At 41.1% G+C, this 19,130-nt stretch overlaps 1 protein-coding gene across 2 annotated transcripts in view; it reads right to left on the bottom strand.

Annotated features, from left to right (window-relative positions):
• The window catches only part of LCORL (ligand dependent nuclear receptor corepressor like), a 675,371-nt gene that overhangs the window by 330,164 nt on the left and 326,077 nt on the right, over window positions 1-19,130 (bottom strand). For both annotated transcript variants that reach the window (XM_053704102.1, XM_053704103.1), the window contains exon 5: window positions 18,306-18,557. In XM_053704102.1, the coding sequence (XP_053560077.1) occupies window positions 18,306-18,557 (252 nt within the window). The remainder of the gene's footprint in view (window positions 1-18,305; window positions 18,558-19,130) is intronic.

Here is a 19,130-nt window from a genome sequence, read left to right as displayed (position 1 = left end):
CGTAAATTGATCCTCCAACCATGATCTTGAAGAAACAACACAAGTCGATTCATATGAGATTCTGCTAAATGTAAAGACTGAGCAAGTACCAAGATATCGTCCAAATAAGGAAATACCACAATACCCTGTTCTCTGATTACAGACAGAAGGGCACCGAGAACCTTTGAAAAAATTCTTGGAGCTGTAGCTAGGCCAAACGGCAGAGCCACAAACTGGTAATGCTTGTCCAGAAAAGAGAATCTCAGGAACCGATAATGATCTGGATGAATCGGAATATGCAGATAAGCATCCTGTAAATCTATTGTGGACATATAATGCCCTTGCTGAACAAAAGGCAAGATAGTCCTTACAGTTACCATTTTGAACGTTGGTATCCTTACATAACGATTCAATATTTTTAGATCCAGAACTGGTCTGAAGGAATTCTCCTTCTTTGGTACAATTAAGAGATTTGAATAAAACCCCATCCCCTGTTCCAGAACTGGAACTGGCATAATTACTCCAGCCAACTGGATTTACTGGGACACGGGAAAGAAAAAATCTCTTTGCAGGAGGTCTCATCTTGAAACCAATTCTGTACCCTTCTGAAACAATGTTCTGAATCCAAAGATTGTGAACAGAATTGATCCAAATTTCTTTGAAAAAACGTAACCTGCCCCCTACCAGCTGAGCTGGAATGAGGGCCGCACCTTCATGTGGACTTAGAAGCAGGCTTTGCCTTTCTAGAAGGCTTGGATTTATTCCAGACTGGAGATGGTATCCAAACTGAAACTGCTCCTGAGGATGAAGGATCAGGCTTTTGTTCTTTGTTGAAACGAAAGGAACGAAAACGATTATTAGCCCTGTTTTTACCCTTAGATTTTTTATCCTGTGGTAAAAAAGTTCCTTTCCCACCAGTAACAGTTGAGATAATGGAATCCAACTGAGAACCAAATAATTTGTTACCCTGGAAAGAAATGGAAAGTAGAGTTGATTTAGAAGCCATATCAGCATTCCAAGTTTTAAGCCATAAAGCTCTTCTAGCTAAAATAGCTAGAGACATAAACCTGACATCAACTCTGATAATATCAAAAATGGCATCACAGATAAAATTATTAGCATGCTGAAGAAGAATAATAATATTATGAGAATCATGATCTGTTACTTGTTGTGCTAAAGTCTCCAACCAAAAAGTTGAAGCTGCAGCAACATCAGCCAAAGATATAGCAGGTCTAAGAAGATTACCTGAACACAGATAAGCTTTTATTAGAAAGGATTCAATTTTCCTATCTAAAGGATCTTTAAACGAAGTACCATCTGACGTAGGAATAGTAGTACGTTTAGCAAGGGTAGAAATAGCCCCATCAACTTTAGGGATTTTGTCCCAAAATTCTAATCTGTCAGACGGCACAGGATATAATTGCTTAAAACGTTTAGGAGGAGTAAATGAATTACCCAATTTATCCCATTCTCTGGAAATTACTTCAGAAATAGCATTAGGAACAGGAAAAACTTCTGGAATAACCACAGGAGATTTAAACACCTTATCTAAACGTTTAGAATTAGTATCAAGAGGACCAGAATCCTCTATTTCTAAAGCAATTAGTACTTCTTTAAGTAAAGAACGAATAAATTCCATTTTAAATAAATATGAAGATTTATCAGCATCAATCTCTGAAACAGAATCATCTGAACCAGAAGAGTCATCAGAATCAGAATGATGATGTTCATTTAAAAATTCATCTGTAGAGAGAGAAGTTTTAAAAGATTTTTTATGTTTACTAGAAGGAGAAATAACAGACATAGCCTTCTTGATGGATTCAGAAACAAAATCTCTTATGTTATCAGGAACATTCTGCACCTTAGATGTTGAGGGAACTGCAACAGGCAATGGTACATTACTAAAGGAAATATTATCTGCTTTAACAAGTTTGTCATGACAATTAATACAAACAACAGCCGGAGGAATAGCTACCAAAAGTTTACAGCAGATACACTTAGCTTTGGTAGTTCCAGCACTAGACAGCGATTTTCCTGAAGTATCTTCTGACTCAGATGCAACGTGAGACATCTTGCAATATGTAAGAAAAAAAACAACATATAAAGCAAAATTGATCAAATTCCTTAAATGACAGTTTCAGGAATGGGAAAAAATGCCAATAAACAAGCTTCTAGTAACCAGAAGCAAAGAAAAAATGAGACTGAAATAATGTGGAGACAAAAGCGACGCCCATATTTTTTGGCGCCAAATAATACGCCCACATTGTTTGGCGCCTAAATGCTTTTTGGCGCCAAAAATGACGCCACATCCGGAACGCCGACATTTTTGGCGCAAAAGAACGTAAAAAAATGACGCAACTTCCGGCGACACGTATGACGCCGGAAAAAGAAAAGATTTTTTGCGCCAAAAAAGTCCGCGCCAAAAATGACGACATAAAATGAAGCATTTTCAGCCCCCGCGAGCCTAACAGCCCACAGGGAAAAAAAGTCAAATTTTTAAGGTAAGAAAAAAATGATTGATTCAAACGCATTATCCCAAATATGAAACTGACTGTCTGAAAATAAGGAATGTTGAACATTCTGAGTCAAGGCAAATAAATGTTTGAATACATATATTTAGAACTTTATAAATAAAGTGCCCAACCATAGCTTAGAGTGTCACAGAAAATAAGACTTACTTACCCCAGGACACTCATCTACATGTTTGTAGAAAGCCAAACCAGTACTGAAACGAAAATCAGCAGAGGTAATGGTATATAAATAAGAGTTTATCGTCGATCTGAAAAGGGAGGTAAGAGATGAATCTCTACGACCGATAACAGAGAACCTATGAAATAGACCCCGTAGAAGGAGATCACTGCATTCAAATAGGCAATACTCTCCTCACATCCCTCTGACATTCACTGCACGCTGAGAGGAAAACCGGGCTCCAACTTGCTGCGGAGCGCATATCAACGTACAATCTAGCACAAACTTACTTCACCACCTCCATAGGAGGCAAAGTTTGTAAAACTGAATTGAGGGTGTGGTGAGGGGTGTATTTATAGGCATTTTGAGGTTTGGGAAACTTTGCCCCTCCTGGTAGGAATGTATATTCCATACGTCACTAGCTCATGGACTCTTGCTAATTACATGAAAGAAATATGACTGAACATACCTCATTGCTGTATAGCAAGAAACCGTTCCTCACACTGAAGTTTTCCTGTACTCCTCAGCTTCTGTGGGAACAGCAGTGGACCTTAGTTACAAATGCTAAGATCATCATCCTCCAGGCAGAAATCTTCATCTATGTCCTGCCTGAGAGTAAATAGTACAACACCGGTACCATTTAAAAATAACAAACACTTGATTGAAGATAAAATAAAACTAACAGTTTAACACCTCTTCTCTTTACCCTTCCTGCTTAGAGCAAGCAAAGAGAATGACTGGGGGGTGGAGTTAAGGGGGGAGCTATATAGACAGCTCTGCTGTGGTGCTCTCTTTGCTACTTCCTGTCAGGAAGGAAAATATCCCACAAGTTAGGATGAATCCGTGGACTCGGTACATCTTGCAAAAGAAACGGAAGGGGCGCTTCCTTGTGCAGATCAACTATTGGAAAATTAAGACAAATTTACACTTGCTCTTATGGTACTCACAAACACAGCAGCACGCATTGTGCTATTGGACGCAGGTGGAAGATTTCACAGCGCTCCAGCTCACTGATGTCACTATCGTCAGGGCCGACAATATCCTAGGTACAATGTGTTCAACAAAATCTTCACCTCTTTATCTCCAAACCGGACAGGGAAAAAAAAGAACACAAAGCCCACCTCCTGAAGCAGATCAGCGAGAAATAACTCATATTATCACATATACTATTATTGTACTCACAAGCGCTGCAGCACTCTGATAGATGCAGACTGGAGTCTCAGAGCGCTCCAGCTCGCTGATGTGGCTCAAACCGGATCTCAATCCAAAGCTGACCCAATATGGATTCAGAGCACAAGTGACAAACATGGGTAGTACTATATTTCCATTTGTGGATACATCAAGGTGATAAAAGATGTGATGCAAAGTAATTATATAAAAAGATACATTTTAATTAAAAACAATAAAAAATGACAGCACTTACAGGTGCAAACGTGTAATTGCTACGCGTTTCTCAGTCCACTGACCGTTTCTTCAGGTATGTACACTAATTACTTTGTATTGTATTTAAATCTATCCCAACCAATCATCTTATTGCACTTTGCTACATCATGGGAAACACAGGTAAAAATTATTAAGGATTCTCTACAGCATATTGCATACGTAGGCAGTTCTAGCTTATTTTTAATTGGGCAGCCGTCATTGATATCACCTCCTCTCTGTATAATGTCTTACTCTATGCAGACATAGGCTAAATATCGGGTGTTGTCTCGTAGCTAGCATTATGCTATTGGTTGTAGGCACCGGTAATGCTATTGATGGTTTACCTTGTCAATCTTACCTTGTCAATCTTACTGACATCATAGACTAGGATTGTTCAATCTACTCACGATTTGACTGACAGACTGAACCACCAATTAGGAAGCTGCTTTTACAATTATTGGAAATGCATGTAGGTTATGATAAAAACTACCCGATTTACTATTTGTAACACAGCAAATATGTAGGCACTTTACACACTTTATGAGGATACTGCAAAGAAAACAATTGTTTATTTCAAATTGTTATATATTTATTTATTGTCATATATCACCTTTATACATAAGAATGCAGCAAGGTGGGTGTGTACAGACAAAGGGTTCTCATTGGCTGGCAGTGTTTTATTGAGGGGGGTTGGAATAGGAGTTCAGTTGGTAGCATAGCCCTATATAAGGTTTGAAAAACATATGAGAGACATGCCTGATGAAACAGTTTTACTGAGAAACGCGTTGCATTGTTTCTCTATTTTTGTCCAAGCTTTTACTGGCACAAATATGAGTTGTGTCTTTTACAATTTTAAATAAATTTGTTTTTACTTTGAACCAACTCTGAATGCTTAGTATACCTTGGAGCTACGCTACCTCTTGGGCTTGACCCTGATCCTGGTATCCTGCATATACACCTACCGGTATAGTGTGTACACCGTGCTTGATTATTTCCTGTATTCTGGTGCTGTGTTTTGGACACCAATCAGCTAGCTGGACTGCTGTAGAAATCCAGCCTGTCTCTATGGGCAAGATTGATTGCCTTTCTTACATGTGAGTACCCTGTGTTCTCCTTTTATTGTAAGCTATCAAGATTCACCATTGATCTGCACCATTGGCGCCTCTATCCATTGTGTTTTTCTCTATCCATTGTGCCTGCTGCACCTCCTCACATCACGTCCACATCTATTTCCTTTGTGGGACTTTTTCAAGTTGAATACCTGGACTCTATACCTATACCTGCGGTTTGGTGGTACCTGTCCACTCAGTATAATTTTATGTGGCAGATTGTTCTTATATATTTCTAATTGTGCACCAACACTGTTTTTTTCTTTCACATTTATATTTAGCATTGTTCATGCTCACAATTATCTGGTTGTGTATGGTATTTAGCGCCTCCTAGAGGATGTCAGGGAGCATTTGATGTTCTGTCTGCCTTGATATCTTCTTTTATTTTAATGTTTGCTAAGATCATCAACATCAGGGCAGAAAATAATAGGTCTCCACTTCTCTTGGGAAGCAATAGGCTGACGATTTCCCCCTGAGAAAAATAGTACTCTCTGGCACCATTTTAAAATAAAAAAACTTCTTGATTGAAGAATCTAAACTAACACCTCACTTTACCTCTTCCAATTACTAACACAGGCAAAGAGAATGACTGGGGGTGGAGGGAAGGGAGGAGCTATATATACAGCTCTGCTGTGGTGCTCTTTGTCACTTCCTGTTAGCAGGAGGATAAATCCCACAAGGATGAAATCCGTGGACTCGTCATATCTTGTAGAAGAAATGAAATCATCTGGTTAGTATAATTTATGTTTTCCTTCTTAATATAAGGAGAATCCACGGCTTCATTCCTTACTACTGGGAAACTTATACCCAAGCTCTAGAAGACACTGAATCATAACGGAAGGGACAAAAATAGAGGTGGACCCTAATCTGAGGGCACCACAGCCTTAACCTTTCTACCAAAGGCTGCTTCAGCTGAAGCAAAAACTTTAAACTTGTAAAATTTAGAAAAAGTGTAAGGAGGACCAGGTAGCCGCCTTACAAATCTGATCCATAGAGGCCTCATTCTTAAAGGCCCAAGAGGAAGCCACTTCTCTAGTAGAATGAGCCGTAATTCTCTGAGGAGGTCTATGTCCCACTGTCTCATAAGCTAAGCGGATAAGACTCAACCAAAAAGATAAGGAAGTCGAAGAGACCTTCTGACCCTTACACTTCCCAGAATATGCCACAAAAACAAGGAAGAAGTTTGTCTAAAATACTTAGTATCCTTAAGATAAAACTTCAATGCACGAACCACGTCCAAATTATTTAGTAAACGTTCCTTCCAAGAAGAAGGATTAGGATTGATGTTGCGGTCTGACACGACTTTAGGGAGAAACCCTAACTTAGTACGTAGGACAGCCTTATCCGAATGGAACACCAGATAAGGAGGCTCACATCACAAGGCGGCAATTTCAGATACTCTGTGCGCAGAAGCAATAGCCAGTAGAAAAAGAACCTTCCAGGACAACAATTTAATGTTAACTTCATGCATAGGCTTAAACGGACCCCGTTGCAAAACTTTAAGAACCAGATTCAGACTCCAAGGGGGATCCGAAGAGTTGAACACAGGTTTGATCCTAATCAGAGCCTTAACAAAAGACTGAACATCTGGAAGCTCAGAGAGCCTCTTGTGCAGTAAAGGGGCAAGGCCAAAATCTATCCCTTCAGGGAACTGGCCGAAAGACCATTCGCCAGTCCCTCCTGGAAAAACAATAGAATCCTGGCAACCTTAACCTTATACCAAGGAAATCCACACTCTTCACACCAGAATAAGGAATAAGTAGGTTCTCCACACCTTATGATAGATGCGACGAGTAACCAGCTTACAAGCTTGAATGCGCGTATCAATAACTCTCTCAAAAAATCCTCTTGGGAAGGACTAAGCATTTGATCTCTACGCAGTCCGCCTCAAAGAATATAGATTTTGAACAAAAGGACCCTGTTCCAGGAGATCCCTGCGACAATTTAACATCCATGGAGAAGATAACATCTTCACTAGATACGCAAACCACATCCTTCGCGGCCACGATGGAGCAATCGGTATTACGGACGCCTGCTCCTGCGGGCCACTACCCGAGGAAGGAGTGGTAATGGCGGAAAAAGGTAGATTAGACTGAAGCTCCAAGGCACCGTTAATGCATCTATTAGCTCAGTCTGAGGATCCCTGGACCTCGACCCATATCTGGGTAGCTTGGTATTGAGACGAGACGCCATAAGATCTATCTCTGGCATTACCCACATGTTGCATATCTCCGCAAACACTTCGGGATGGAGAGCCCATTCCCCTGAATCAAAGGATTGTCTGCTGAGAAAATCTGCTTCCCAGTTGTCCACACCCGGAATGTGGATCGCTGACAGCAAAAAGCTGTTGGCCTCCGCCCACTCCAGAATCCGAGATACTTCCCTCATTGCAAGGGAGCTTCTCGTTTCCCCCTGATGGTTGATGTAAGCAACTGAGGTTATATTGTCTGATTGAAATCTGATGAACCGGGAAAAACCCAGAAGAGGCCAAGCCTTCAGAGCATTGTAGATTGCTCAAAGTTCCAGAATGTTGATCAGGAGGGAGCTTTCCTCCTGAGACCACAGGCCCTGTGCCTTCTTGGCACCCCAAACAGCTCCCCATCCTGATAGACTCGCGGCCGTAGTCACAATCTCCCAGGATGGTCTAAGAAAGGCTGTCCCTCGGGAGAGATAATCTGGACAGAGCCACCAAGAGAGCGATTCTCTCGACCGGCTGTCCAGGGAAATCTGTGGAGACAGATCTGAATGAGCCCTGTTCCACTGTCTCAGCATGCACAGCTGTAATGGTCTGAGACGGAACCTGGCAAAGGGAATTATGTACATGCTGGACACCATGAAACCAATCGCCTCCATACACTGAGCCACAGATGGCCTTAAGGAGATCCGGAGGGCAAGACATGCCGAAGCTAGCTTGCAACATCTCTGGTCAGTTAGAAATATCCTCATGGATATTGAGTCTATCAGGAATACTACCCTGTGGTTTGGAATAAGAGAACTCTTCTCTAAGTTTATCTGCCATCCATGTGATCGAAGAAGGGAGAGAAGACATACAAAATGGTCCTCCGCCAGACGAAAGGATAGTGCTTTAACAAGAATGTCGTCCAAGTAGGGAGCTACTGCTTTACCTTGGGTTCTGGCGATGGCCAGGAGAGCCCCTAGAACCTTTGTAAAAATTCTTGGAGCAGTAGATAGACCAAACGGAAGTGCAATGAACTGGAAGTGCTGATCCAGGAACCCAAACCTTAGGAACTCAAAGTGCTCCCTGTGGATTGGAACATGAAGGTAGGCATCCTTCAGATCTATAGCGGTCATGAACTGTCCTTCCTGAACTAGAGGAAGGAGGGACCTTATTGTCTCCATCTTGAACGAGGGGACATTTAAAAACTTGTTTAAGCACTTTAGGTCAAGAATCGGGCGGAAAGTTTCCTCATTCTTTGGGACCACAAACAGGTTTAAAAAGTATCCCAAACTTCTTTCTGCGATAGGAACCGGGACAATGACCCCTAAGGAGCACAGATCCTGCACGCACCCCAGAAAGGCTTCCCTCTTTTCTGGATTTGAAGACAGGCTTAAGAGAAGAAATCTGCCCTTGGGTGGATGAGACTTAAAACCTATATTTTATCCCTGAGATATAACCTCCAGGACCCACGGATCCTGCACGTCCCTTAACCAAGCGTCTGAAAACAGTGTCAGTCTGCCCCCTACATGATCCAGCGCCAGATCGGGGGCCACCCCTTCATGCCGAGTCCGACCTGTTCTCGGCGGGCTTCTTGTTCTGCTTGGATTTATTCCAGGATTAAGCCGGCTTCCAAGTGCTCTTGGTTTTTTTCGGGCTTAGAGGAGGCTGCTGACATTGAGACTTTTCAGAACGAAAGGAACGAAAATTAGATACTTGTCCTTTAGATTTGTTCTTTTTATCCTGCAGTAGGAAGGCACCCTTGCCCCCTGTAACTGTGGAGATAATGGAGTCCAGTCCTGGACCAAATAAAATATTTCCTTTAAAGGGGAGGGGAAGTAGTCTAGAATTAGAAGCCATGTCCGCAGACCAGGACTTCAGCCAGAGCGCCCGACGGGTCTGTACTGAGAAACCAGAGATTTTAGCATTCAGGTGAATAATCTGCATGTTTGAATAACAGATAAAATAAATTAGCAACTCTCAAAGCTTTAATTCTTTCCTGGATTACATCAAGGGGACCCTCCACCTTGAAAAAATCCGCTAAGGAGTCGCAATAGTAAGCCGCAACTCCAGAAACAGAGGCAACAGCCACTGCCGGTTGAAATACCCTATATGCTGAAACATTTTCCTAAGAAAAGTTTCCATCTTCTTATCCATCGGCTCCCTGAATTAAAAAGCTATCCTCAAGAGGGATAGTAGTACGCTTAGCTAACATGGAGATAGCGCCATCCACTAAGGACGTGACCACACAACTCCAGCTGAGAGTCCGGGAATAATTTTTTAAAGGCAGACGAAGGGGAAAAGTTAGATCAAATTCTATCCCACTCGTTCTTAACAATGTTCTCTATTTTTACAGGTACAAGAAAAGTTAGCTGTGCTACCCTGTCCTCCTACACGCTGTCTAATTTAGGGGTCAAATGTATTAAAGGAAATTGTGATGCTTAGAAAAGAGAAAAGTTATGTTGTGTATAATTGTGATTGCATCAGAGTGCGTGCTCATCTTGTGCTGTTTGGTTTCCTTCTTAGACTCCTTCTGACTTCAAGTATCTGTTGCTGTGGGATCCACTTATTTCCCTTGTCTACCCCATGAACAAACCATCATACTTCCATTATGTACCTGCATATGGACACTTATGTGCAAGGCACCCCTACTGCAATGGACTATGGTATTGAAGCAGAGTGTCTGAGGGAGGTGGAGGTCTAAGAGGACAAAGACTATTCTTAAAGTGATAAGCGGCCACCCAGAGATGCTTATGCTGTTCCCATGTTATGCTTCGCTGTGTACATAGCAAGAAACTGTCAGAAATATTGGGGGGTGCCAACTATGCAGGTTGAGAAATAAAAATGCAGTGTTGTTTAGGGGTAGATGGGGTTTGGCTGGGTCTTGGAGCAGATAGATCAGTAGTTTGGGAATTCTGGGAGGTAGATGGAGAGTAATGGAGAGACTGTACTATTATGCAGTGACAAATTGTGCTCTATTGGCCTATTAGATATTATAGCAATAAGTGTATGGATTTCTATACAGTATTCTCACATAGTATTAAGCTTACATTGGTATTAAGAGATTTACTAATTGTCTGTGCCTTTTCTATAGCCGTTATCTGTTTTAAATATTATATAATTTTTATGGTATGTTATTCTATTAGAATAAAAGGGTGGAATGCTGGAACATATAACGATAGTGTTGCCATCTTGTATCTAAGAAGCCATGATGAACTAATTATGAACTGTTTTTTTCCTGTATTCTGTATCTGCTTTACAAGGGAGTAAAATCCTTATCTTGTTACTAATGTAACAATCTTGTTGTTCAAGGATGAATGTCTCCAGTCTTATACAAAGGACTTCAGTTTGTTAAGTTGTATTACTTCATTCGTAATAGGGGGCGTGTATGAAGACCCTCTGTGTCGTTACATGTATGTGATTTGTAATACTGTATATAATCCAGCCCTGCTAAGAATAAACTAGAGCAGACTTAGATTCCATTGTGTGTGAATGTCTGATTCTTGCTCTCCAAGGTCTTGAATGTGAAATACTCAATTCTAGTGCTAAGTAACATACTTATTATTATTAAGAAGATTATTAAGTGGTAACCCGGCGATTTCAGACCTAACAAAGGTTCATCAGGTAACTTGGTCTCTGGAACCTCTAATGTCGACAGAACCTCCTTTAGAAAAAAACGTAAGTTTTCAATTTTAAATCTAAAGGCTGGCTCCTCTGCAGCCGGAGGCCTAGAGGTAGCAGACTCCGATCCAGAAATTTCACCCTCTGAAGATTGAGTGTGACCCATTCTGGGATACTTGAAAGGCAGACAAATCTAATAAATCACTGGATGTCCCCTATACCGGAGAGCTATGTTTAACCTTTTGTTTGTGCTTGGCAGGGCGGGGTAAAGCACTAAGAGCCTCAGACACAGCAGATTTTAACTGCGCGGTTAAGTCTGATGGCAAAAGGCTCCCTCCAGATGAAGGATCATGCGTGCTACGGGAAGGTGCATGTGACAATGGAGATGACTGATGGGTATGCACCTCACGGACTGTAAGTCCTCAGAGGTGGACGGCTCAGTAGTACTAAAGGGGTTAACCTTCTTAGACATAAAAACCTTGTTGATGCATATGGAACATAGTTGAGAGGGTGGGCACACCAAGGCCTCCTCACAATATAGACAGGTATTACTATTAAGAATAGGGATTACCCTCAAGCATATCAGAATCCTCCATAGCTTGCGCTAACAACAGTAGGACACAGAATAAATAATCTTTTTATTTCTCACAAAACGGCACCTTTTTACTCCCAATGACTGGGGCACTCACCAACTGATAGAAAAAAATGGATCTAAATAGAAGGTCTGGATGCAAAAGAAGCAGCCAATGAAAAACTGGACACAAGACCCAGATAAATAAACCAAAGTAACAGGAACAAGTTGGAGTAAACAGAAAAACCAAAGCTCTTCCTGCCAAATACTATATTAAAAATAAATGATGACAAAAAAAAAAAAAAAAAAAATCACAAAAGAAAGTGTTGTATATTTATCAACAAAGTAGTTTTAAAAAAAATCTTACTGGCAGAATCATAAGATATCTGTCCAGAAAGACTATATAACCAGGAGAACAAGCCATATCAGCAAAATAAATTACTGTAAATATAACTTGCATGCATATAAGCCCTCCTAAAGACGGAATATAACCTAAAAAAAAATATCTAAAAACCTATAAAGGAAGAACTACCTTCCAAAAGGAAAATATTAGTCAGGGGGGGGGAAAAAGCCCCATAAACATTAGGAACAGTTTCCCACAATTTATCATTCGCAGCAGGTAAAGAATATAAAAGATTAAATTAATATCCTGGCATAGACCATTTCCTATAAACCATGTCAGAGACGGCATCAGGAATAGGAAAAAAACCTCAGGGCATTAACAGCCTTACAAACTGAATTTCAACAAACACAAGGCTTATCTTCAGGAACCCTAGAAATTTTAACCCCTAAAGAAAGTAAAAGCTCTTACAAAAGGAGATGAATATGTTACATTTTAAACAAAAAAAAGTATCAAGTTCAACATCCGAGAAAGACTCTTCATTACCAGAGGAAAACTCACCTTCTGAAGATAGAACAGTGTCCCTGACTTCAGGAGACATAGTACTAGTAAAAGATAAAATCTGAACTGACCTTTTACATTTACTTGAAGGTGGTAGAGCAACCAGCACCTCAGAAACGGCAGCTTTGATGTAATTTTTCACACTGGGTGAAATAGCATTCTCCTGTAATGGACAGAAGGCACAGTAATAACCATAGGATGAGTCCACGGATCATATAATTACTATTGGGAATATCACTCCTGCCCTGCAGGAGGCGGCAAAGAGCACCACAGCAAAGCTGTTAAATATCACTTCCCTTCCCTTCCCTCCCATCCCAGTCATTCGACAAAAGTAAAGGAGAGAAAGGAAGCAACAAGGTGCAGAGGTGTCTGAAGTTTATAATATACCAATAACCTGTCTTAAGAACAGGGCGGGCCGTGGAATCATTGAGTCAAGAAAGAAAGAAATTTATCAGGTAAGCATAAAAAATTTTTTCTTTCTAATGACACGATGAGTCCACGGATCATCTAATTACTATTGGGAATCAATACCCAAGCTAGAGTACACAGATGATAAGGGAGAGACAAGACAGAGAACCTAAACAAAATGCACCACTGCTTGAAGCCCTTTCTCCCAAAAGCGTCTTCAGCCAAGGCAAGTGTGTCAATTTTATAGAATATTGAAACAGTGTGAAGAGAGAACCAAGTTGCAGCCTTGCAAATTTGTTTCACAGAAGCTTCATTTTTGAACACCCAGGAAGAGGAAACAGCCCTCGTAGAATGAGCCATAACTCTCTCAGGAGGCTGCTGTCCAGCAGTCTCATAGGCAAAGCAAATGATACTCTTCAGCCATAAAGAAAGAGAAGTAGCCGTAGCTTTCTGACCCTTACGTTTCCCAGAGAAAACCACAAATAGAGTAGAAGACTGACGAAAATCCTTAGTCACCTGTAAATAGAACTTTAATGCACAAACCACCTCTAGAATGTGCAGAAGCCGTCCCTTCTGAGAAGGATTAGAACACAAGGAAGGAACAACAATCTCCTGATTAATGTGCCAGTCTTAAAATACTTTAGGGAGAAACCCTAATTTAGAAGCTAAAACTACCTTATACGATATAAAAAATAAGGTAAGGAGACTCATACTGTAATGCCGATAGATCTGAACTCTACGAGCAAATGAAATACAAGAAACCAAACTTTCCAAGATAATAACTTAATATCTAAGGAATGCATAGGCTCAAACGGAGCCCCTTGAAGAACCTTAAAACCAAATTAAGACTCCAGGGAGGAGTAACTGGTTTGAACACAGGCCTGATCCTGACCAAAGCCTGACAAAACGATTGCACGTCTGGTACGTCCGTCAGACATTTATGTAACAAATTAGAAAAGGTATATATTGGACCCTTTAGGGAACTTGCCGATAATCCCTTCTCCAAACTTTCTTGGAGAAAGGACAGAATTCTAGGAATCCTAACTCTACTCTAAGAGTAGCCCTTGGATTCACACCAATATAGATATTTACACTATATCTTGTGGTAGATCTTACTAGTCACAGGTTTACGAGCCTGAATCATGGTCTCAATGACAGATTCCAAAATTCCATGCTTGGATAAAATTAAGTGTTCAATCTCCAAGCAGTCAGCTTCAGAGAAACTAGATTTGGATGAAAGAAGGGTCCTTGATGTAGAAGGTCCTTCCTCAAAGGAAGCCTCCAAGGTGGAAGAGATGACATGTCCACCAGGTCTGCATACCAAATCCTGCGAGACCACGCCAGTGCAATGAGGATCACCGACGCCCTCTCCTGCTTGATTCGAGCAATGACTCTAGGTAGAAGAGCAAACGGAGGAAATAGTTATGCAAGACTGAAATTCCAAGGTACCGCCAGAGCATCTATCAGTATAGCCTGGGGGTCTCTTGACCTCGACCTGTACCTCGGAAGCTTGGCATTCTGCTGAGATGCCATGAGATTCAAGTCCGACTGACCCCATTTGAGAATCAGACTGGAAAGCACTTCCGGATGAAGTTACCACTCCCCCGGGTGAAAGGTCTGCCTGCTTAGGAAGCCAACCTCCCAGGTGTCCTCTCCTGCTATGTGGATCGCCGTCAAACCGCAATTTTGGGTCTCCACCCACTGAATGATCTTGGCTACCTCTGTCATGGCCAAGGAACTCTGAGTTCCTAACTGACGGTTGATGTAAACCACTGAGATTGTATTGTCCGACTGGAACCTGATGAACCGGGTCGAAGCTGAGGCCAGGCCAGGAGAGCATTGAAGATTGCTCTCAATTCCAGAATGTTTATGGGTAGAACAGACTCCGACCTAGTCCATGTTCCCTGAGCCTTTAGAGAGCCCCAGACTGCTCCCCATCCAGAAGTCTGGCATCTGTTGTGACAATCACCCAGGAAGGTCTGCGAAAGCAGGTTCCCTGGGAGAGATGATCCTGAGACAACCACCAAAGTAGAGAATCCCTCGTCTACTGCTGCAGCTGTATTCGCAGAGACAGATCCGCATAGTCTCCGTTCCACTGCCTGGGCATGCTTAACCGCCGAGGTCTGAGGTGGAAACGGGCGAACGGGATGATGTCCATTGCCACTACCTTCAGCCCAATTACCTCCATGCACTGAGCCGCTGATGGCCGAGAAGAAGACTGAAGTGCTAGGCAAGAATTGATGAGTCTATTATGGTTCCCAAGAAAACTACCTTTGTAGTAGGAACTAAGGAACTCTTTTCCAAATTCACCTTCCATCCGTAAGAATGCAAGAAAGATAACATTTCTGTGTGTGATCTTGCTTGTTGAAAGGAAGGCGTCTGAACCCGAATTTCTTCCAGATAAGGTGCCACTGCAATGCCCCACAAAGGAGCACCACCAGCAGGGATCCCAGAAACTTTGAGAAAATTGGGGAGCTGTGGCAAGGCCAAATGGAAGAGCCACGAACTCGAAGTGTTTGTCTAGAAAAGCGAACCTTAGAAACTTGTGATGGTCCCTGTGGATGGGAACATGCAAGTATGGATCCTTTAAATCCACTGTGGTCATAAATTGACACTCCTGTACCAAAGGAAGAATGGAACGAAGTTTCCATCTTGAAGGACGGCACTGAGAAACTTGTTTAGGCTTTTGAGATCTAAAATTTATCTGAAGGTTCAATCCTTCTTGGGGACCACAAACAAATTGGAATAGAATTTCAGACCTCGTTCCTGCATTGGAACAGGAACAATCACTCCCAGGTCGGAGAGGTCCCGTACACAGTATAAGAACGCCTCTCTTTTTGTCTGGGCTACAGATAATCTTGAAAGCAGAAACCTGCCCCTGAGATGAAAGGTCCTGAACTCTAGTTTGTATCCCAGGGGCACAATGTCCACCGCCCAGGCATCTTGAACATCTCGAACCAAAGCCTGAGCGAAGGAGGAAAACCTGCCCCCCACAAGATCCGGTCCAGGATCAGGGGCAGCCCCCTTTGACTCAAAAGCAGTCTTATTGGATTGCTTTCCCTTGTTCCAAGACTGATTGGGTCTCCAGGAAGGCTTGGACTGTTCCTGCTTGGAGGAGGGAGTGGAAGGATTTCCCTTGAAATTTCAAAAGGAACGAAAATTACTCTGACGTCCCTTCTTGTTTATTTCTCTCATCCTGAGGAAGGAAATGTCCCTTACCTCCCGTAATATCAGAAATTATCTCCATCAAACCAGGCCCAAACAAGGTCTTTCCCTTGTAAGGAATCGCCAAAAGTTTAGATTTAGATGACACACCCGCAGATCAAGATTTTAACCATAAAGCTCTACGAGCCAATATGGCAAAGCCTGAAATGTTAGCTCCCAGCTTAATAACCTGAATGGAATATTTTGAACATTGTCAAAAAAACTCCTAAACAATATTGGCTTAAAAGGCTAAAATATTGTGTTCTCTCAACACATGAGGAACAGAAAGGACTGGCGGACTATATAATCATTTAAACAAAAAAGATATCTGTAATCTATAACAGAGTCTTGATCTTAACAGAAATAAAATAAAAACATAAAATTTTACTAAAATTTTATACATAAAAAAAGTTACTGTTTCTTTAAATTTTAAAAAGTAACTGCTTTATTTTTGTTGAACTGCAAAAACTTAACCGTTTTATTTTTTAACTGAAAAAACCTAATTGCTTTATTTTTTTACTGCAAAATAAAGATTTAACACACTTTAAACAGCTTCTACACCTCAGCTATAGCTCTGCTGAGTTGTCAACCTTAATGGATTCCCGGAGATGATGTGTATTGAAACCGGAACCAAAACAGAGCTGTTGTAAACACTGTTAAACTATCTTTAATGCGTTTTAACTAAAAAAACGGCAAGTATCCAGATTTCTCTCATTCATATTATCGTAATTGAGAGAAAATATGTGCGCAACAAATCATTCTACCACCACACAAGCCCCGCCCATCGTGGGCGTGTCAAAATTAACGTATCAGTCAACATTTTATGCGAAGATCCCTAATAAATAATTAACAGAGTATCACCAACATTGAGCCTATTCTCCACAAGTCCACAGTGCCTGCAAATGCTGCCCTATATAATCCCCTTAAGTACATTAGCATTACTGTATCATACCAGGAAAATATATAAATGCCATATTTTTTCCAAATGAATGAAGTGCCCAAACTTTTTCTGAGTCCTTTTTTCTTTACTAGTCCCAGAAAAAATAAAGTCAGCACTTATCTCATAAATCTGCCAGGTAGCAAGGCAGCTCACTAGGGTTGAGAGGTCCTCTCCCTCACATGGACCTGTGGAAAAAGAGATAAAGACTGAGTAATCTTACTCAGGCTTTTAGGATTAGGGAAGCATAAATATATGGGAGGCGCAGTGATAATTATGTCCCACAAGTTCCCATTGCGCTAAAGCCACCACTGCTCTACTGAAGAGACTGATATGGACTACGGCTACAACCCAGAACAAAGCAGCACAATCTTGTACTACTTAAAAAATAATAAACTCTTGACTTCCTTGCTCTAACGTAGGCAAAGAGAATGACTGGGTTGGGAGGGAAAGGAGGTGATATTTAACAGCTTTGCTGTGGTGCTCTTTGCCGCCTCCTGCTGGGCAGTAGTGATATTCCCAATAGTAATTATATGATCCGTGAACTTGTCATTAAAAAGAAATTTGGGTTTAGTATCGCTTTAAGGCTGTGACACGCAGCGTGATGATGCGGCTGTGTTCGCTGAGTGTGTCCTGCTTTTTCATCTTTGCATGCTCCGCTGCATCAGGTTGTGTAGCGGAGCGCTCAGAGTTGAAATATTTTAACTTCAGAAGCGATGCAAAGCAGCTGCTGCGCCTCGTGCCACATCGCTTGCAGTGTGTCACAGCCTTTAGTTGTGAGACGATACATAACTTAAGGCAGTGAGGCCTGAAGTGCATTGGGAGCTGTGACTGTATATACCGCTTGTCTTGTAAGGAAGGTGGATTAAGTGGAGCTGCTTTTAACATCTGAGATAGTGAGACTTGAAGTGCAGTGAAAGCTGTGGCTGCTTACAGTGTGTGTGTGCTGTGAGGAAGATTAAAGTAGAGCAGATTTTAATAGTGGCTGTAAAAAGTTAAAAATATCATTGAATTTAGTGAGGGGAAGACACCTAAGTTCAGCAGGAGCTGAGGTCATATTGTGGATGATGAGGACAAACTGCTGTGAAGATTTGTATCTATTAAACATTAATAAATGGTGGTTGGATTTATTTATTTAAAAAAAAAAAAAAAAAGTGCAGAATTCCCTGTGTCTAAGAGACCAAAGTAGTCCCTTAATTTCCTTTCTTACCTATGAATATATTATACTTTGAGAAATGTAGAAAACGAAGAGAATAGCATTGTTGTAGTGACAACAGAACACATCTTACCTGATGAAAAATTATGTTCTTGAATGCGAGTTACAGTAAGATCTAATGGACACTCCTGTTCTTCCTGAAGTAAGCACTGTGTTTGGTTCAGCTGTATGCCATTACAATTAGGAACTGGTTCAACCCTATTTTCATCATCTTGATGCACCGTCAGATTTTTTGAAACATACTCAAAAGCAAATTGACGTATCATTTTTTTCATTAATTCCTGAGCTACAAGTGGAATGTTTGAATCACAGTTCTGAGGAAGATCTAAGGGGAAAAAAGATCATTGGTGACAGTGTATTAGTGTTTATAAAAAAATATAAAAGAGAGACAACATTCCTCATAAATGCATTAATAAAACCAAAACTTTGTAATACACATTCATGATTTAAAGCTGGCCTGTCATGTAAAATTGTGATTTTCACATGCTCCAGAGAGGCTGGAAAGCAATTTCTGTAACCTAAATATGCTTCTAAATACTGCTACATACACATATTGTGGCCAATGAAATGTTTTGCACTATCCAAAGCAACCACTGAGTACTATATGAAGCTTAGTCATGCAATTGGCAGCATACTCAAGTATGGCTCCAACCTCTCTAGGGAGAATAAGACACAGTTTACAGCGTCAGCAAGCAAACTAAACGATAACGTTATAGTGCAATATTGATTAATTCTCCTTATTAAATTCATGGTGAATTAACTTTCGAGTTTAATGCTCCTTCAATAATAAATGATGATGACAATGAGGATGACAACAAAGTTTTGTCCATCAGATTACTTTGGATCAAATAATTATTTGCTACTTTAGAAATGTAATACCTTGCTTTGCCTTCCCAGT

Source organism: Bombina bombina, chromosome 2 (genome assembly GCF_027579735.1).
Source record: "Bombina bombina isolate aBomBom1 chromosome 2, aBomBom1.pri, whole genome shotgun sequence".
Classification (NCBI taxonomy): Eukaryota; Metazoa; Chordata; class Amphibia; order Anura; family Bombinatoridae; genus Bombina; species Bombina bombina.
This window is presented reverse-complemented; position numbering and strand designations above follow the sequence as displayed.